This window comes from Leptosomus discolor, chromosome 25 (genome assembly GCF_034619465.1).
Source record: "Leptosomus discolor isolate bLepDis1 chromosome 25, bLepDis1.hap2, whole genome shotgun sequence".
Taxonomy (NCBI): domain Eukaryota; kingdom Metazoa; phylum Chordata; class Aves; order Leptosomiformes; family Leptosomidae; genus Leptosomus; species Leptosomus discolor.
In genome coordinates, this window is record NC_141415.1 from 4636264 (window position 1) to 4657824 (window position 21561).

Below are 21561 nucleotides of genomic sequence, written 5' to 3' on the forward strand. Positions count from 1 at the left end.
AGTTTGCTCCATGCTGTGTCTTTCACTATTTAGTGTGATAATTTGGTCAAATCGTTTGACAGAATAGGTGGCTGATGCTAGCAGTGCTGAAATGGTATTGTCCTGGAAGTAACCTGGACGAACGAAAGCAAACAGAATGGGAGGCTTTATCTGGATGTTGATTTCTATTGTTAGGAAATGTTTTGGCAAAATAGTTTTTCGTCCTTCCAAGTTGTTATCTTGTAAAGCACTTTCTGTAATGTTTTCCTGTTGACCAAATCAGAGTGATTTCTTTACATCTGTTGTTCTTTTGCTTTACACAGTTTCTGGGGTACGCAAAGTGGAACAGGATCGCCATGTTTCGAAACAGTCTCAAGATGCTTCTTACAGGAGGGAAGTCAAACCGCAAAAACAGGTCCAGTGGTAAGTAAATGTCAGCTCCTCATGCATGTGTTTTATTTACGGTTTTTGAAAGTAGTCCTTTTATGTGTGTTTTGGTCTTGCTGGGTCTTTTTTCTTTTTAATGAATAGACGTACTCAGTTGATGATCTTGTAGACTCACAACATCATCATAGGTCATTTTAATACTGTGCTGTGATTTGATATTTAAAAATATATGCATATTTATTTAAAAATGTATGTAAACCACATTCTGTTTTTATTGGGGAGATAAGATGTAGGGAAAAACAAATAACTATACATCATCTTGTAGTAAACTAACATCAAGGTTCATGTTTCAATTATGGAAATTTAAGAAAATTAATTTTTTTCCTCAAAAATGACTGTGATGATACCTTGTGGCAGTGAAATCTTCTTCATTACAGACAACACTTGTGATAGCAGAAGCATTTTTTTTTTTAATTAATTTTTAAACAGGAGGGAGAGAGAGGAATGGGAAGAGATGGAATCAAGGAGAAATTGCCCAAATTTAGTCACTAAATTTAGTTAGTCTCCTTTTTCCACCATCCCAGGAGAGGAGTTTACAGTTAGCACTAGGTCACGTGGCTCAGCCTGTTTGATCCGTGAAGGAGGTTAGGAGAGAGAGTAATTGTGAAGCAAAACATTACAAAAATATTGATATGCTTTAAAAACGTTTTTATTCAACTTTTGTATTTATTTCCAAAAATGGAGTGCTGGCAGTGTGAGAGCTTTTAATTAGATCTTTCGGTTTTCTTTTTAAAGCCATCTGGCAGCACATTTTGAATATTTTGGGATATGGTGTTTATTTGTGCTTGTGTGTCTGTGTAAATAGCGCCTATCTGTATTCCATGGGAAACCACAGTGAAGATGCAGAGATACAATGGTGGTAAATGCAGTGGAAAAAACGGGCTCTTTTCCCTTGGTCGAAACAAGTTGTTACGTGTTTCTCACAGTGCCAGAATTTCCCCCTGACTTTTAATCTTACTACCCCAAGTTTTAGTTGGGGAAGGGGAACTAATGTTTTCCAGCAGTACGGCTTTGCTGTGTCCTGAAGTTGCCTGGTGGCAGCGCTGACTTCGTTTTGATCCTTACACGTCAGTATCTGTTAGAGTCTGGTTTCTGGTGAGAGTCCCAGTTTGTGTTGGTTGATCCTGAAGATATTTGTCGTGAAAAGTTTAAGCAGCACATCACGGTGTTGACTTCCTCGCGTTAGTTACTGTCATTGGCGTCTGTCTCGTATAGTGGGAGAGATGTCGGTATTTTGCAGACGCCCTTAGTAATTCCAGCCTGAGGTCGTGGTTGTCATTCACTGCTTTTATGAAGGAGATTTTCTTTCCTTACGAACTCCATAGTTTTTTGTTGCAGGAGTGGTTAAGCTGAGGGGGGTACTTGCATAAAAAGACAGGTTTTGGGAAGACACACAAGCGGATGGGCTCTGTCTTCTTGTGATTTTGTATCTCTGTGAAGTATCACATTTACAATTTAAAGCCCAGGAAAGTACAAGTCCTCTGATGATACTCATAACCTTTGGAAAACTGTACATTGACAAATAATCTTAAATTGTGGTTTCTGTACAAAGCTCTATCTTCGTCAGGTATTCTGGTATCAGTCCCTAGTATTCCTTTTGGCTTATCTCCCAAAGCAATATTAAGGATCTTGTATATGCAAAGCTTTCCAAATACGTGTTACTTATTTTGTGAATGAAAAATGCCTGTTCTGATATAACAAGATTTGATACGGCCGTACTTTTGTCTTGGAGCGAAACAGAGAGAGAGATGGGCCTTCTTGAAAAACAATAGGACAGCGTTTAATCGCTGAGGTTTTCTCTAATGCCTGATGACTACAGTGTATGTTTAATTTATTGCAATTCTACCTTTGAAATGAGTTGCTTTATTGAGAAGTTCTGTTTGGTGTTCTTCAGAGGAAGAGCGGGAATAAAAAAATGTGATGATAAGGTTTGTTTTATTAGCAGTGTCTGAATGGAAAACATTCCTCCACTGGAAAATAATTTTTCAGATAAATATCAGTCTATCAAATTACAACATGACATGAGATGAATTCATTGCTGCCTAGATTTGTTTAATAAATATATTTAATTCTGTATTTCTTTGCCACACAGTAAGGGAAAAAAGCAATAAATCTTCCATGTACATTTCTGTGTAGCATACAGTATTACAAGCCTGAAATTTGTTTTTTTTATTTGCTTTGCAATTATGGCAGACTACAAATTTGATGCTTTAAAAGTTGATGAAAAAGGAGAGTACTTATCTAATAATATACAAAAGGAATTTGTCACCCGTTCTGTCCCTGACAGAGCAGTCCTGCACTGGTCTGAGCAGCCCAACTTGATCCTCGTCATCTGAGTCTTTTGCTTTGCTTACCCTAAACCTCCATGCTGCCTTTCTCTTCATCTCCCTTCCTTTCTGCTCTCTTGCTGTGTGAGGGAAAGGACCTTGAAGAATCCTCCCACCCCCTTAAATAAATGTACATGTAAAACAGCTGGGTCTGAAGGTCTCGTTCTCTACAACGTGTTCACCCGGTGAGTGCATAACTTCTGGTCACCCACATCACTGTGGCCTTCACTGTTGGGTTTTTGAGGGGGCTGTTTCGGGGGGGGGGGGGGGGGCATAGGTGGGACGCTGTGGGTTCTGTTGTTTTTTTTTTTTCAGCCAAGTACTTTAAAAAGAGTAGGTACTTACTGAATTTTTAAAATTATATTTGTCATTAACATGATTTAGATTGCTAATTAGGCGTTGGAAATGAAGCGTCCCTGATGGTTTCGGTGCTCTGGTTTGCCTCGTGGCCTCGGAAGGTGGTTCCTCCTGGGGCAGCGTGATCCGGAGGGCAGAGCCGGGGGACAGCGAGCGTGAGCTGCCCCGATGGCAGAGGCGGAACTTTGCAGAACACCCATGTTCACAGGGGAGCTAACGCAGAGCTATGGCCATCGCTGGGAATTGGGGACACAAGCAAAATCCTAAGTTCTGTGCTGTGAAAGTGATCTGTTAGAGGTTTCGGGTCTGCTGTTGATTCAGCTTCCATGTAATGGTTTTAAATTACGTGGGTAGGTGACAGCCCACGCGGGTGTCTCTGGTGCGTGTGGGTTTGGATGAAATTGCAGTCTGTGCATCTTAATTTCCTACACTCCAGCCGTTTTGCGTTCCAGTGCGGGAGTAAACCTTTGAAGCAGGGTTAAAGGTATGGTGGGTTTTTTTCCGTGGGGACTCCAAGTGAGCACGCTGGCCTTTGAAATTACTGTTCTTTGCAGTTTCTTTCATTTGCAGGAACATAGTTAGCAAATAGGGTCAGTGAAGTCAAGCTAACAATCCCTAGATGTTGTGATGTGGTTTTGATAATTCTTCATGATTAAAAGAACACTGGTAGTGGTAACAGTAAAATGCCTTCTTATTACTCCTCTTCAGAAACTGCTGAGCAACTTCTCTGAAGAACTGTGGTTGAAATTTATTTTGACTCAGCTGGGGTGGGTTTTTTCCTCGGGTACTCTTTATGGTGTTGTGGTTCAGGAACACACAAAATATTTATAAAAGAAGAATGCCTGTTACGTCTGTATGAATGTACAGTTACATGCAGCAATGCCAATTAAAATAAATGAATTTGTACTGCAACATCAGGTTGTGTAATCTCCTGTGGTTCATTTGGTGTGTGTGTGCTTTCAAAACTCTACTGACAGGATTTCGTGGCAGCGTACTGTATACAGTACAGCTCTGTACGTGTGTATTTGTGCACATATTTAATCTCTTGTCTTAACAAAAATTCTCCTGTGGCTCAAGAGCACTCAAGATACTTCACAGTAATGCCTTGAGGACACATTATGATTGCAATAGTATTTTGATTAGGCTGTATTTTCTTCTGTCGTAAATGGATATTGCACAAAGCTACCAGACAACAGTGTCTGTAAAGCTGAAATGTGATCTGAATATAGTTAAATATTACCTTTATTTTTCTATTCTGAATTAATTTACAGAGATATGCAGACATGTAGGTTTTCTGACTCGAGTTTGTACCCGGGGATAGATTTACTTAGGATATGTTTGTTTTAAAGCGTAAGAGGACTGTGCTTTGCTCCATTCTTTTACTCTTCCTGGGTGAAGATCCAGCATTATTGTGGCCAGAAGCACTGTGGCTGGGGCAAGCAGTTGCATTGAAATGTGCAGGTAGGCACTCCTGGCTGCTGCTGCTTGTCAGAAAGTTTTTTGAGGCTCTTTTCCCCTAATTCAGCCCTTTAAGGGCAGTTCTATTCTGTTCTTTGTATCCAGAGACTATAAGGTCCTCTATTTTTTTTTTAGCTGTTTTATCAAGGAACTGTCTCATATTTATCTGCAGTTTGCTTGCTTATACTGAATATTCATTGGTCTGGGTATGTATTTAATTAGTTCACATCAAATCAATCCATTAGTACATCCATTCCGGTATTGTGTTAGTGAAATAAGCCTCTGTAATGGATCCAATCTTTCCACCTGTTACAATTATCCTGGTTTCTTTTCCAACCAGATGGACTATTCCTCCTTACATTATCGCATTAGATTAATGCTACTGTAAGAGTTGAGATTCCCTTTAGAACCCAGTAATATTGAGCTGCAAAACTGCACGTTTGGTTTGGTTTTATATTTCTGCTCACTTTGTGAGGTGTTAAGTCCAGCAATTTGTTTCTTTTATTTCTGGTGGAGGCTGAAGTAGATTCTTGAAGTACTCTTGTCTTTTTTTGCATGTTAAATTTATCTGAGGCATGTAATCCTTTATAAACTAGCCCAAAGGGTCTGCTTTTTTCTTCTGAGTGAGTTAGGAATTGTATCTTTCCAGTTCTTAACTGATATAATGCACGCAATTTTTATCTCGAGCTTACCAGCTAGGAGCCTGCCTGTCATTCATAATATTTTTGGTGTAGGGTTTTTAAAATCTGTTCTTCTTTCCTGATTCACAGGAGACCTAATTACTTCCAACTTCCGATGTATTTATAGGGCCTTTTGGAACCTGCCACTTCATATTTTAATTCCAGGACTGAAGGAGCCCCTGTTGAATGCTCCGCTTTCGATTCTCGCCTTTCTAAGATAAAAGGCGTTTCTGGGAAGGTCTCAGCACTGCTTTGCCAGAACTCCGTGCAGTTTCTTATCTATCTGATCTCTTTTGGAAGTCTAAGCATAATTTTTACCCCAAAAGAGTTTTAGAGGGTCACAATCACTTCATGGATTTCGTTTCTGAAAGAAATGGCTGAGTGGTGAGATCCAGCTGGGGAGGTCCTATAGATGTTGGGATAACTTAATTTAAGAAGGTGTCAGAAGTGAGATATTAAAAGACCTATCAGAGTTACAGGATGTATTGTGGTACGGAATATCATATATATCCACATGTTCGAGGTGTTCCATCCAAATAAATCAGACCATTTTCTTCCAAAAAATTTGCTAATTTTCATAAATCCATTTTTAAACAAGTCTTGAGTATGTTGATAAATCCATAGCTCCTCTGACCACAGTGAAGCCTTGTCCTTGAGTATATTAAGAATGAACTGACCCTTTCTGAAAGTTTGTTTTTCATTTATATAATTTAGTGTATTTCTTCTTCAGAAGGAAGTATATCGGGAGGTTACATGTGTACACATGCATGCAATTTTTTTTCTTGGTAAGGCCTTCTTGGCCAAGAAGTAATTTTTCTTGGTCAGAATATGTCTTGTTCATACACCAAGCTCTCTTCCCAGACAAATAAAGGATAATTGGACAATAAAGCTTCTGCTTCTTTTCTGCGCAGCTATCTTAGCATTTTAGCAGCTAGTGCCCATGTTATTCTAATATTTTTCTTTACTTCTGATCCACAATACCTTCTTTTTTCTTAATAATACCGCAGATGTTATCTTGCTTTATAGCTCATAAATAATTCTTGTCTGACAGCTCTGTTCAGTCCTTTACTGTGTTTATAATTTTTTTAAGTGACTCAACCATTCCACTAGTTTATCAACCCGTATTGTTTTATGCTTCTGAGTGTGAGCGTATGGGGGGAGCGGGGGATAATCCAGCTCCATCAGCCTAAGCCTTGCCAGTATTTTCGCAAATTTGAACATCACCAGCTGTAACAACAACCGTGACTAAGGCTGCCTCCATCCTGTTGTGAGTAACCAGCAATGGATATCCTCACCCCACCTCTCTGTTTCCAGAGCCCTAAAAGTGACTTTGTTACCTGAAGCACCGTTCAGTGAGTTTGTTCCCACATCCCTTTTGTGGCTTTTCCCGCCATCTTGAGATTTAATTTATTGGTTTATTATTTTTTGCTTTCATCAAATACAGACATATATACTAATCTTTTTCTGGAGCGGGATTTTCAGTCCTTTCTCAGCATTTCCTGATTGTCCTCTCATGGTGCTATATGGTATTCTTCAATGATTTTCATATGCAAAATTTTTCAGAGCTGTATTTTGAGCCTCCCTCCTTGCCTCGACCCTCCTTTTCTAACTTCCCCTATTGTGGTACACTTATAAAACTCCTTTTTACTTTGCCACTGTTTTCAAACCTCGCAGTATGATTTTCCTCCATTTTTCTCAATATTTCAGCCCACCAGATTACTGCATTGTTTCTGGAATCTGGAATATTTCGACGACTTATCGTTTTCTTTCAGTTAAATCTTCTTGAATACTTATCTCCTTTTCAGTATTCACAAATGTTTTGCCCTTTTTTTTTTTTTTTTTTTTTTTTTTTTGTGGGGGAGTTGGAAGCATAGCATGTTTCTTAATGTCTGATTTTTAAGATAAAGCAGCATCTCCCTGTCTTTGAAATGCTGTATTTTGGGCTCTTTACTATGAGGCTTAAATTTTGGACACTTCTAAATCCTTTTTCCCCACTTAGGTTGTGCTTTTCTTTTCAAAATGTAACATTGTTTGAGATGCAGGCCCTGGGTATCGGGTACATTTACTGTCCTGGTACAGGTGCGGTTCTTGTCTCTTTCCTCCCTTTTCATTTAAGTAGCCTGTCAGAGCTTGAAATGGTCTTTTTCTCCTCCCCCAAGACAAAATGAATGAAAGACTCTTCAGACTCTGCCCCATTTGTTCAGAAAGGTTAAATTGTAAAATTGGGTTTGGGGAGGTGAGAGAAAAACATGAGATGTATTTCTTCTGTGCCGATTGCTCTGTTTGTTTCCAGTAGCTAAAAGGAGCGGAAGGCATGCCCTGAGTGTTTGACAGGACAGCTGCTGGGTGCTGGGGTTTTTTCTTTTGCTGTTTTCCCCATTTTTCATTTCTATCTGTGCGTCTACAAGCACTCCTTTTTTCCTCAGTCATCCTCATTTTAATTTTCAGACATATTCCTACTTGCTGGTTTTTATCCAAGATTTATCTCTAGGTCAGTGAGCCCATTCTCAAGTTCTATATCAGCTTTAATCCTTCTCAAACCTTTCCCTTCATTAGCGATTCTACAGATCTGATTGCTGAGATTAATTCACCGAAGTCCCTTCTGATAGCAAGGGCTGATTTGTCCTCCTTCTCTACTCTGAATGCTGCTTCCATTACGGCAGCCCTCTCCCCTTCTGCTGTCCTCGTATGTTCCAAGCTCTTTAACCTCCGGAGAGTTTCTTCTAGGGAAAAGAAAAAGGCTTTTTGAACTGGCCCTTTATGTGGGCATCCATTTTGCAAACAAGGGAATCGATTTTCGAAATTAAAGGGGTCAGGGAGCGGTAACGTTTGCAGGTTGTGCCATTTCCCCTTCCGAGCTCTGCCCTTAGGCAGTGCTTGGCTCCACTGACACTGCGCCATCGACCACCTTCTCTCGCTCTGAACTTAGCTGGAAGCCTTCACTGTGCGTGCTTGGTTGTGAGCTGCCAGAACCTACGGTAACGATGATTTGCCTTTGTGGATGAGATGTAATGCTTTCCGTGGAGTGTTGTACTGGCAGAAAGCAGTATTTGAGCAGAGCTCATGGAATTCAGTGGTCTTCTGTATAAGCTTTGGTTTTGTGTAGGAATGAGCAGGATGAGAAAGCAAGGGGTGCTGTGAGGGATGTCCGGGGCTGTGAGTATAGCTGTGGAAGCTGCTCTTGTTTCTTACTGGAGACGGAGGGTAGGAGGCTTGGAAGAAAGGAGGGAAACGTGGTGTTAGGAGTATCCTTCTTCCTCCTATTACGTCGTATTTGTTTCTACTGCATTTGCCAGCAGTTTTAATGGAGCTGCATGGTGAATGTTGTATGAAGTTTCAGAAATAATTTTAAAATTTCTGTTCAGTTGTGCAACCTAGCTGCTTTAATCCCTGTTGACTAACCGCTGAATGCTGCTTAAAGAACACAACTGGCTGTTTACTGTACTGATAACTGCTAATAAATCTTTAAAGAGCTTTGAACAGCCTCTTCACGCAAAGAATATCAGTGTAGATAGTGTAGCATGAAAGCTGTAATAAGGCTGTTATGAACTGGAGCTCCCCAGTCATTCTCCAGATGCTTTCCACCAGACCTTGCTTCTGGCATCTCCGTATCTTCATAGGAGAATGTAGGAAGCTGGGAGGTACGTGCCAAGAAGCATGAGGAGGTCCCCGGGAACCGGGAAAAGGCAAGCGTTGTACCCATCTAAGGGAAATGAAGGGGTCTGGGGAAATACAGGCTTGACAGCCTCAGCTTAGTCATGGGAAAAATTATGAAGACTTCTTCAAAGCCGTTTCCAGACATGAAAGACAAGAAGGTCGTTGGGAAAAGCTGACACAGAAAGATTTATCAAGCTACAAATTGTGCTTGAGCAGCCTGATTGCCTTTGATGAAGTGGCTGGCTCTGCAGATGGGAACGGGGTGGTGGACACAGCTTACCTTGACTTCAGCAAGGCTTTCAACACGGTCCAAGTCCCACGTGGCCAGCTGGAGGGGATGTGGGCTAGGTAGATGGCTGCAGCCTGAGAGGAAAGCTGGCTGCACTATCAGGCTTGAAGGAGGGAGATCAGAAGCTCAAAGTCGTGACTGGTGGCCAGTTAAGAGGAGCATTCCTCAGGGGCTGATACTGGTGTCAGTAGTATATAGCATCGTCAGCAACAGCCAGGACAAGGGATGGAGAGCAACCTCACCAACTCTGTGGGCAGCACTGTCTTGGAGGCAGCAGCTGATGTGTTGGAGCATACAGGCTGCCAGTCTGAAGGATCTCAATGGTCTGGAGGAACCTTACGGAGCTGAACAAGAACAAATGCAAAGTCATGCTGGTGGGACAGAGTAACCCTGTGCGCAGGGAATGGGTAACGGATGGTACTGTGGTCTTTTGGCTGGGTGCTCACAACGAGGTGTGGTGTCAGGGTCCCAGGCCTTCTCCTGACGGGTGTTTAAGTACTTAGTTGTTATGTGCACTGAAGTAGAAGCATATTGGGAGGTAAAGAAAGAAGAAAGAGAGAAAGCAATCGCTGAGTGTGTGAAGGAGCAAAGAATGGTCAGTGCTCTCAAATGCAGCCTCTTTAATGGTTTGAGTGCCAAAAATTGGTGGAAATATTATCTGTACTCTGTGTGCCTTAGATTGCATTTGTGAAACGGGAATAATGCCTCATCCCTTACCCTTGCAAATGAGCAGTCCATTGCTGTACAACACTTGGATATTTTGAAAAGGACTGAAGAAGAGCTCACAGCAGTTAATGATTTTGTCAAAATCTTCTTACTGCATACTAGGTCAACTTGTTGAGCTTTACAATACCACATGGGTGCTAAGGAAACCAGAAGCATCGGTTCTGTTATTAAATCTTGCAGAAATTTTTGGGCTAACGGAAGAAATATATCAGTTATTATATTATTATATTATTATTACAGTCAGACTGCAGCGACAGGTCTGTAAGGGGGAACAGAGTAAAATATGTATATTTTGTGTAGTTTTGGATACATCTGGGATTTCGTGGTGTTACTCACATATACCCACCTATAGCTGCCTTGCTGTCGCTGAACCAGTAGAGGGGGCAGAAGTTTTCTGACAAATCCTGTATCAAAAGCTGTGCTGGAATGCACCAGGCTGATATGCAAGGAGATAAAGTTACATTTTTCCATGTCAAATGACCTTGCCTTCTCTTACTCCTCAAAGAAAAAAGTTTTCTCATACACAATTTAAAAAGAATATATCTGCTTGCTTCGAAAGAAAATCCCATAATCGATTTGAGGGATTTGTTAAGACAAACTGCTGGGAAAGTAGAATGTCCTTTCTAGGATGTCTGTGGAAACCATAATAATGACCATATCTGTAACAGTTTTAAAAATACCAACAAGTCAGTTAAAACCAAAGGTTTATATCTGTGACTTCAACTATTTCACGTGTAAAATCAGTAATGTCTAGTGACTGATCTTTGGTTTTATCTACTGGAAGAAGCCTAAGCCTCAGTTCCTAGGTAGGCAACAAACTTGGATTCCTTAACTTAAAGCACGATTTAAACAAAATGAATAATCTAATCTGTAAAAATAGATTTCAGGGTTTTTATACAAGCAAACTAAAGGTAATGTTATTCACAATTCTGGAAGCTTATTAAATATGAAATGTTTCTAAATAAAGAAATATTCAACCCTTGCATGTTGATTTTGCCATTTTACCTTAGTGTGTTGAATATATAATGTCTGTTTTCTTGTAATCAGATCAAAAATAAGCAAACATCTTCAGGTTCAGGAAAAAGAATTAAAATGGAGAAAAGTTCAAACTGAGTATCAGGCTTTGTAATTCTCTTCCTTTTCAATGTTGAAACTGTAATTTCTGTTCATAGGGAAATTCTGCCTGCAAGGATTTCAAATTAATCTATGTCAGTCACAGAAAGCCACAGGTAATTTCCTTTACTAGTTAGCTTGTGAATTTTCCTGTCGCATGGCTTAGCACAATTTCAAGAAGATTTTCCAAGCAATAAATGACATTGATAGATGAACTGGGCAAATCTCTCTCCTTGTGTGAGGTGCAGGTGTGCAGTGCTGCAGCAGGAGCCTGTGACTCACGGGGCAGGTGAGTTGACTTCGTCTCGTAGGGAGGAATTCAGCTCTGTGCAAAAGGTTCTTTCAAGGTGGCTTTTTGCAACTTTTAGTACTAAATTTAGCTTTTTTGGAGTCTACGGTATCAAGAGATTTGTAAAGGCTTCAGTGTCTTTCTCTGAACTTGTAGCGGTAGGTTCAATGAGACCACAAGAGAATAATCTTTTAGCAACTATATATAAATTTTTATGCAGCATAGGTAATACAAAGAATATAAAGTAGAAACTGAGTGGCAGAGCGTGTGGCACAGGTGCTACAATGCAAAGGTCATGCTTCTTATGTTTGGGGAGAGGGAAGGACGGTTCTTCTAGGTGTCTTTTGAATATTATAAAATATGGTGGAAGGAAGAAATACTACCTGTGCGATAGAGGGAGTTTATATTCCCAATTCTGTTGTAAAATATCAGAATGCAAAATAAGCCTCTTGTCTCATAATTTCATTTTGTGTTTAAGCCTGTAAATGTGATGATAAAAGTCAAGATGAGACTGTAGCTGGATGGCAGAAGGCATTATTAGGTTGTTACTTTATTAAATTTCATTTTCAATATGTTTGATGTTTTCGACTATCCAGTTATAAAGTAAGCAGCAAAGAATATAGAAAAAGATGGATGAGGTGTGGTGACAGCCAGGAGAAGTTGTAGTTATTGCTCTGAAATAAACATTAGAATACCTCTGTATGTCAGAGACGGGTTTGAGTGGAGAGATTAATGTACTCTTTGGCTATAAGGCAGGCTGAAGTTGCATCCCAAGGTGGTTCTAGTTTGACAGGGTCTGAAATGCTAACCTTGAAGAGCTGCTGTTGTGACAGGAGTTGGAGCAGCTTTAGCAAAGGCATGTCAGATGATCGTGAGGGAGTTTCTGGGACTTCACAGTACTGCTGATTTTTTTAATTTTTTTTTTTACTTGTAAAATTTAATTTTGATATTTAATCACAGTTGAGAAACAACCTGCAGTTTCATAACCTTTGACAAGACTGAAGGAGTCTCATGAAACATGACTGCCTGCTGATTCTGTGCTCCATGTGCAAAACATTTTTTGGCTATCAAACACTTCTGTACCGGCTGGAAGTGTTTTGGCTTACAGCGTGGTAGGAGTATTCCTGAACAAAATGCAACAAAGCCTACTTCATGAATTGTTTGATATTTATTTGATAAATGAAAAGTGTTTTGGGTTTGCGTGGCAAGGCTTTGGTAGCGGTGGGCTACAGAGGTGGCTTCTGTGAGAAGCTGCTAGAAGCTTCCCCCGTGTCTGATAGAGCCCAGTGCCAGCCGGCTCCAAGATGGACCTGCCGAGGCCGAGCCCATTAGTGATGGTGGTAGTGCCTCAGAGGTACCATATTTGAGAAGGGGGGGGAAAAAACCCTGTGGAATGACAGCTGGAGAGAGGAGTGAGAATATGTGCGAGAAACAGCCCTGCAGACACCCAGGTCAGTGAAGGAGGGGGGGGAGGAGGTGCTCCAGGAACCAGAGCAGAGATTCCCCTGCAGCCCCTGGTGAAGACCATGGTGAGGCAGGCTGTGCCCTGCAGCCCATGGGGGTTAACGGTGGAGCAGATCTCCACCTGCATCCCATGGAGGACCCCATGCCGGGGCAGGTGGATGTGCCCAAAGCAGGAGCAGGCTCCTGGCAGGACCTGTGGATCCATGAAGACGAGCCCACACCGGAGCAGGTCTGCTGGCAGGACTTAGGGCTCTGCGGGGGACCCACGCTGCAGCAGCCTGTTCCTGAGGGACTGCACCCTGTGGAAGGGACCCCACTAGAGCAGTTTGTGGAGAACTGCAGCCCGTGGAAAGGACTCACACTGCAGCAGAGGAAGAGTATGAGGAGTTCTGCCCCTGAGGAGGAAGGAGCGGCAGAGAGAATGTGTGATGAACTGAGGGCAACCCCCCTTCCCCATCCCTCTGCACTGCTGGGTGGGGAGGCGGTAGTAAAAATTGAGAGTGAAGTTGGGCCCAGGAAGAAGGGGAGGGGTGAGGGGAAGGTGTTTTTAAGATTTGCTTTTTATTTCTCATTACCCTGCTCTGATTTGATTGGTAGGTAATAAATTAACCTGCTTTTCCCAAGTGGAGTCCATTTTGCCCATGACAGTAATTGCTGAGTGATCTCCCTGTCCTTAGCTCAACCCACAAGCCTTGCATTGTATTTTCTCTCCCCTGTCCAGCTGAGGAAGGGAGTGACAGAGCAGCTGTGGTGGGTGCCTGGAGTCCAGCCAGGGTCAACCCACCACAAAGGTCCTGTTGGCAGATGCTGCAGGAGGTACGTCAAGTGCGGTGAGGTGTTGCTGAGGGCGAGGCCAGCGCTGCTCGGGTTTGCCCGGACCGTGCTGTTACAAAGATGACCCAGGCACTTGGCTTGAGCTGCTGCTGGTGTCGTGCCTGTACCCAGTTGCTGGATCCCTGGTGTCACTTAGCTCTTTGGAGCACGACCGGAGGGCAAGCTTGGCCTGTTCTCCTGGTGTGCGGTGGGTGTGTTTTGAAGAGAGTGGTTTGTCTTCAGTGCTGTCTCCCGAGAGCTGAACGCTCTGGCCCTACATGTGTGTTAACCAGATCCATTTTCATCACGCTTGCCTCGGTATTATTAATCCTTATTAGTCTAAGCATGCCTTTACTTAAATTTCCACCGAAGAGGTGGGATTTTTTCATATCATGTTTTTTTTTGGTTCCTAAATATAAATATTATTTATATTCAGTGTGATTTATCCATGGGAAGTGTTGATACAGATTCTTGCATTTGCTTATTACATTGACAGATGTTGAAACCATATCACTCTATCCTAGAATTATATTCCAGGTATGATTCATATTTTTATTTTTGAGGGATTTTTGTACGCAAAACATTGGCCAGCTTTTATAAAACCTGCTGATCTATCGTGAATTGTTCTAATGCAGGGTGTATACAAATATGATCAGATCAAACACAATTCAGTAAAATTGGCTCCCTTCTCCTCTTCCCAGCCTCCAGGGGTTTTATACGGCTTTGCCAGCGTGGCTTTTGCAGCTCCCAGTTCAGCACTATGTATGTAAAGTTACTGGGTTTGTGAAGACATATGTTTAACTTCATTCCTATAAGCATCTCTTTGATGCTGAAGTACCTGCACTTAGTGTCAGCAAATCAATGTCTGTAATGTCATTATTACATGCTCTTTACTGGGGTTGCATTTGCTCTTCCTTTTTTCTTTTTTCCTTAAGGAAGAGTAAGTATCTAGTACTTACTAATATTTTTAATGGAAAAATTATCTTTTCTTTATAAGAGGATTGATTTTTAAGCTATCATCTCGTTAGAAGTTTCTCTTCTTCAGACTGTTTCTGTTACATGCCCAGGAAGTTTTGTGTTCTCAATGTTCGTATGAGGACTTTTTTTTAATATTGGATGTATTTTTAGATAACTCATGGATAATTTTTGTTAAAGCTTCCATTTTTATATGACCTATTTGAGAGAATTGTGGAACTTTGCTGCAAGACCTTTCTGATGCGGAAAGATTTATTTTTCCTTTTATATCATTGTTTTCCTTTTGAGGATGTGATCAGTATAGAAACTGACCCATACTCTTCTGGCATACAATGCCCCCCCTGCCCCAAATCTAAGCAAGTTAAGGATGTGGTTTTACAAGAAGCTTTGACAAGGTGTCCAGGTCTTAGCAGAAGGTGTTTTGGGTCATTTAAGCAGGTTTGAAAATCAGTGTCTTCTGTTGGGCGAATTATGATGAAGCGATGCATGAAACCATTTGTGTACTTCAGAATGGTCATCAGCCACCAACTCTGTTCCTAATGGCTGAGACACAAAAATAATCTGATGAACAGGATCTTTAGTCTGTTCTTAGAGTAAGAAATGAAGATCATGGATTATCTCACGATTGCAATATACTGATTTAAAAGAAGTGTTTAATTTATATTTGAATTTTCTTTTGTTTCAATTTCAACTGAACTATTACTATATGAATTTACTTTTGTACTGAATACAAATTAGTCTTCTTTTAACTTACATTAAAACACTTTCTTTCACTGATACCACAAGAATTAATAGTGCATTTAAATGATTTATTTGTCACATTCTTGTCTGAGTTAAACAATTGAGTCATTCACTTACACTTTTTTTTTTTAAAGTATTCCTTGAAGTTGTTCACAGTGAGATGTCTCATTCTGATCACTGAGGTGCCAACACTGTTTTATTGAAAGAAATAAAAAGCTGTGGAAAGCATTCCTGGTGGTGTTTCTGCATTTTTCTTTTTTGTTTAGAAATTCAAGTTCAAAAATGCATCTATATTCTTAATTAGTCTGTTTACACAAACAAAACTTGTTTGAAAGTGCACAGCAACGCTGCGTTACTGAATACAGACATCTAGAAAGGTGAAAGTAGATCAAAGTTCTAAAAGGTAAGACAAATTTGAATTCTAGGTGTCTGAACATCCCAGCTGTCTTTTAGTACTGTCTGCTGATCCCAATGGCTGATAAGTGATCCTGAGCTGAGACATGTTGCCCTGAAAGCTGACCTGAAGATAAAAGCCCACTAACAGTTTGTAAGCTGAATATCCTGCTATTCCTTATCTTCTCTTTATTGACTATTAAACAAAGCAAGAACTTCTTGCTCACTGCAGATGCTGGAGACACGTCCTTGCTGTTAAAGGGAGACATTGGTCTCTGCTGGTTGTTCTTTGTACGACCGAAAAGTTTACCTCTTTTCTTGACGCACTCTAGAGAGATCATCACTTTAAAACAGATGTGAAGTTGTGAAAATAGAACTTCTTCACTGATTTTCTGAAGCAGCTCAGGAGGGAGCACACTGTTCCTACCCGTGCAGCATCGTGCTTGGGGGAGGCTGAGACAGGGGAACTGCAGGAGCTGCACCTGAAAGCACTTCAGTAAAATTAGGGCACAGGGAGACAAAAATCACATGAAACAGAGGCTACTTCGTAAGTGCATAATGACAGTGAAGCAGGCCTCGTCGTAATAATTTGCTTATTAATTCAAGTCAGTTTTCTTAATTGTCTTCCTGTTTTCCTAAGAGTATTTCCCACACTGCGTGCTGTAGCACTTCTAGTGTTGCAGAAAAGTATCACGTACTGACTTTGAGCTTCTTCATTCTAAACCCATATTTTAACAAAACAGGGGTGGCTGTTTTAGGCACAGTGTGACAAGCTTAAACTGAAGGAGTAATTTTCACTTTACTAAACAAGTCCAATTTTTAATTGGGCTAAACAAATTCTTTGGATGTTGGCCATTTAAAGAAAAGTATTTATAACTTTACTTTTGTCAGGTTTTCCAGTAGTTCTTAAATATTGAATGAGGAGGAGTACACAGGCCTCTCAGGCCCTTCTGCGAATCCTGTTGTGTCATTTGCTGCATGTTTAAGTGACTAGGTTAGATTAATAGGAAATCTGGTCTTCTACCTGGTTCCTTTTAAATTCAATAGGAAAACAAAAAGAAAAAATGTATTCTGGAAAATTAAAGAAGCGTCTTTTTTCTGATTTATGCAAATGTAGTGCATTGATGTTGTACTGTGCTCGTTACATGGTTGTTTCTTGGTTGGTTTGTCCATGGGTAGGTGTTTTGCATACAGGTTCTCAGGCATCACAGTGCACGAGAGGTTAATGGCAGCTTTGGGTTTTTTCTTTCAAGACAGAAATCTGTTAGTATTTTGTAACTATACTTGGCAACAGTAATGATTTATCACAGGGTGCTTTTTCCAAATGTGTCTCTTTAGGACACTGTGCGTGAAGGAAGTCCGGGCGGCTGGCCGTGCTCCAGCGTCTTCAGCAGAGAGAATGAATAACGTAGGAGCTCAGGGCCAGGGAGCCCAGTTAATCTCCTGTGAAAGGAAGAGGTCTTTTGGGCTTTGGAGCGGAGAAGCCAGGGAGAAAGCAGACTGGTAGATTGGCCTTGGCTGTGTGCAAGGTATCCTTCTGGCTGGGGCTGCTGCTGGCACCGTTGCCTTCGCCATGTGCTGAGGATAAAACAGTGTTGACGGCGGAGGGGGTGGCTTGGCCGTTAGTCTTGGCCAGTATAGCAAGAAGAGAACATTGTGAAAGAGCCCCTGCCTTCTGCTTCCTTAATTGTAAAAGCCCCTTTCAGTGAGCGCGGATAAGTTTCCTCGAGTAAATACTGTGTGCTGTCAAAGATGTCCATAGATCTTGGCTGCGGATTTGATCGAGGATTAAAGAACTTCTTCACAGAGCACAGTTTCTTTGTGCTGATGTGTTACTTCCCCCATGTTTGCAGGTAAGTTGGGGAGTATCTTCTGAAGTCTATGGCTGAAACCTAGAGATGAGTGTCTTTAGAACAGGAGAATGGCTCCCTCTGATTTCCAGACTGCAGGTATCTGAAGAAATCTGATTTTTTAACTTTACAGGCAACTGATTTGCAAACAGTTCTATGTAAGAATTGTAATTAAGATGACTGTGGACCTACATTAACTTCTCCTATTGATGTGCATATGAATTTCTTGTTAGGTATGAACAAAAAAAATCATAATTATGAAGCAACCGGTACGTTCTTGACATAAAAGTTACTTTTTACTTTGCTGCCTTCTATTCTTCTTGTTATAACTAGTGTGGATTCCTTGTTCATGTGGTATTTAGCATGTTTGTGAAGTTACAACCAACTTAGAGTTCAAGTAGCATTGCAGAGATCTTCAAAGTCTTATTGTTTAAAATGAATTTTAGTGAATTATCAGTATTGTGAGTTGAAGTTAAAACTAATTTTATATTTCCAATGCATTTTCCAGCATTAGAAGTCAGTAATATTTCATTACGTTACACATTTGTGCTCATCATGTATTCTATTTGTAGTGTAAATGCTCAGTCATGTGAGCAGTTTTTTGGGATGCAAGTGTTTTTCTAATCAGTGAGTGCTTTGTGCTGTGGTACTTGGCTTTGGTTGGGCAGTAATGTAAAAATATATGTAAAATAATGGCAACAAAGAGATAAAGCCATAAAAATGATCCATTTTCATGACACAGATAATATCGATTCACCAAATGTCCTCTCTGAGAATAAATTCAAAACCCCATCTTGTAATTCAACCTGTACATTCCAGAAAATGTTGTGATTTTCAGATACCGATGTGAGCTGTGAGACAGGAGCGAAGCCAAGAAACCTTTGCCAAGAGTGGTTTGCTGCCAGCTTGGTTGTACTGAAAGACCCCTTTTATTTCATGTCATGTAATACTGATGTTAAAATTGCAGCGGTTGCTTATGTGCATCACTGATACTGGGAATGTTCATAAAATGTGGAAGGTGACTTTTACAGCAGTTTGATGGAGCGTAAATGAAGTGCAGGCTAAGATGACGCTGCTGCTTTCCTCGTACGGTGCCCCAGACCTCGCAACCGTTGGGCAAATCTATAACCGTAGTTTGGGGAGTTCTGCTCAGCAAAACTGGTGGAAAAGAGAAGGTAGAGAACTACTGTAAAAGTGAGATTTGAAAAAGTTTCTGAGCTGCCAGTGTGTGAAATGCTTAATAATAGAGTGTATGAGGAGCCATACCACTATGATCGTTTCTGAGTAGCAATTAAATCTCTGTAAGTTTGCCTTCTATGTCAAATAACTCAGTTATTGAGTTTCCTGTTTAATTTTGAAAATAAATGTTTCAGGTTAAAAATTACGTATACAAATGTATGTTACAAACTTTTGAAAGGGAGGTTAAGGTTAAGGCTGCTTTCTGAAATGGGTGTGTAGGTGTGGGCGATGGGCATGGGTCTACGTGCTCCTGTGGTGACAGTGCCACATACCAACCTGGGAGTTGCTGAGGTGGTCACGGAGAAGTCCCCAAGCCTCCTTCTAGCCCAGCGAGTAGCGATCCACGGCTGTCTTGCAGATGGGAGGAGGGGGAAAGGATCTTTAAAGCGTGTGTTGAGCTGAATTTGTGGGAGTGAAAAGGACGCACAGAGTCCTGATGCTGTTTTAAATGCTGTACTGGCAACTTTCTGTTACTTAAAGTAAGCTGTAAAAAGGAAAAACATGGATAATAAAAAGATGCTTGAGATTCCCCACTAAGAATTTGTTTAAAATGTTTTCCTGTATAGAGAAACTTGCTCAGAGGTTTTCAGTGGCGTTTTTCTAGACTTGGGGCAGTTTTAAACATCAGTTACTGTGAAACCTGGTCATAAAACTTGTAGTATTGAGCCGTAGCAGAGGTGTGTGGTGGGACAGCATAGTGATTAACCCACAAAGTAGATAATTGAGTTGAGTGATGATGAAAACTCAACTGTGTTTTGCTAAACTTCAGTACAGTACCTAGATACAATTTGTTTTAAATGGGGGTTATCACAGTCAGTAGGAAGGCTGATACCCACGTCAGTGAACAGCTCTGTAACAGGTTTGTGATAAACGTGCTGGCAAAGTGAGGGTCTGCCCTCCTGTTAGCTCTTACCTTGGACCAATTCTTACATTGAATTGGTACAAACTGTAACAAAACTCTACGAATTTTTTTCCATCGGAAAAAGGTCAGGATAACTTTGCATGTCATTCTCTTCAGTGCCATCCGTGACTGGCTTTTATCTTAAAACCAAAGGGGCGATACATAACGAATGCAGGTTTAAAAGGGATCTTTTACTTTTTAAAAGGGCCTCAAAAAAGAAAGATCCCATGTTTGGTGGTAATAAATGACTGGTGAGAACCTGATGGGAGAGGAGACATCGAAGCAGGCAGGTCAGTGTTGCTCTGAAGGAAGAAGAAAATCTCTTTTATTCTCATGTGGAGGCTCGTATGTAATAGTGGATAAAGGATTTTACCAGATAGCGTTTGTATGAAGAACATATGTCAAGTATACGTTGACATAAGTGACGATGCTTCTAATGAGCAAAAGTTGATTAGCAGATGGGTGTTAAACTAATGCCCTGCACCATCCTGCTCCCTCCTAGCAGGTCCATAAGTTGTTGGGTTCAACGGGAGGCTGGCTCCTAAATTTCAGGATCAGGCGATCGCTCTTACAAATACAGCCCCTAAAACCCCAGACTTTGCCACCCTGAGCCCTGGCGATGAAGGTGGCTGCTCTCAAAGCTGGCGGCTGTTGCCCAGGTCCCACCCTGCTCCTGAGCTCGGCGAGCCGGGGGCGAGGAGAGGCGGGAAGGCTCCAGGCGCGTGGTGAATTCTGCTGAGGAAAGCAGACAGATGTGCCCAGCGGTTCGGTTGGAGGGGACCTCTGAGCAGGAAGCACCCGGTGACGACATTGATTCCCTTGTTTGCAGAAACCGACGGGCTTGTTGATGGTGCTTATTTTTCCCTAATGTGACATGGGAAGCTCCTGGATGCCTCAAGTTTCTGTGTCCAGCTGTATAATCGCTATCAATATTTTAACTACTTGGGTACAGTGTTTTAAAAATTCATGAATAAAATATGCTGTATGATTTTCAAATATTATTAGCTATACAGTTTTTTTACTCCAGGTATTCATCTTGTCATACAGTCATCTTCCCACATAAAAAAGCAAAGGGTATAGTTTCTGATTAACGTACACTTTATGCAGTATAGGTGATTTGCCGTCAACAGAGAGAAATAAGGATGCCACTTTTTCCCCTGTGGAATGGACAAGATGCATGGTATCCCAGGTGACATGTACCTCTTTCTTTCCAGGGACAATAAAAGGGTTGAGATGATTCAGGGATAGATAACTCTGTCGCTGATGCCTGAACTTATTTAGGATTCATCCTGCTCCCAAATAACCCAAAAGTTGGTTTGTATGGTTTCTGAAGGAGTGTGTGTACCTGTACATGCCAGGAAAAAAACCCACTTACTGTTGTGTCTAAAACCCATGGGAAGTAATGCTGACATTATCTTGTAGGAGTAGGACTTAAGCTAATAAATTTATTATGACAAGGCTTTTTTTGTGCTGTGTTTTTGTACAAGCTGCCAACACAGTAGGACCCTAATTCCAGCTGAGGCTTCCAAGCACTGCAGTAATAAAAATAAACACAAACATACTTGCAGAGGAAGAGAGTTCTTTTTTAATGCTGCAGTTGCACTTAGTAGCCTTGTGGCCGCTGGCTATGTGGGTTGGGTTTTTTTGTGGTTTTTCATAAACTATGAGCAATATGGGTAGTTACTCTCGGGTATCCAGCAAGCAGGCACTGTGCCTTTACCTTCTGAGGTGTGTTTATGAAGTGCGTGTATTATTGTACACAGCTCCAGCAAGACTCTGTTCTGTGCTGCTCAGGAGATGAAGTTATTGCCATAAAAATGTAGTGGGGGGGAGCCAACTTTTTAAGAGGTGCTGAGGCATTTT

At 41.1% G+C, this 21561-nt stretch overlaps 1 protein-coding gene across 6 annotated transcripts in view; it reads left to right on the top strand.

Moving 5' to 3' along the window:
• Positions 1 to 335: 335 nt before the first annotated feature.
• TANC2 (tetratricopeptide repeat, ankyrin repeat and coiled-coil containing 2) overlaps positions 336 to 21561 on the top strand; it is a 206862-nt gene continuing 185636 nt past the window's right edge. For all 6 annotated transcript variants that reach the window (XM_086477854.1, XM_086477858.1, XM_086477859.1 and 3 more), the window contains exon 1: positions 336 to 402. In XM_086477854.1, the coding sequence (XP_086333980.1) occupies positions 336 to 402 (67 nt within the window). The remainder of the gene's footprint in view (positions 403 to 21561) is intronic.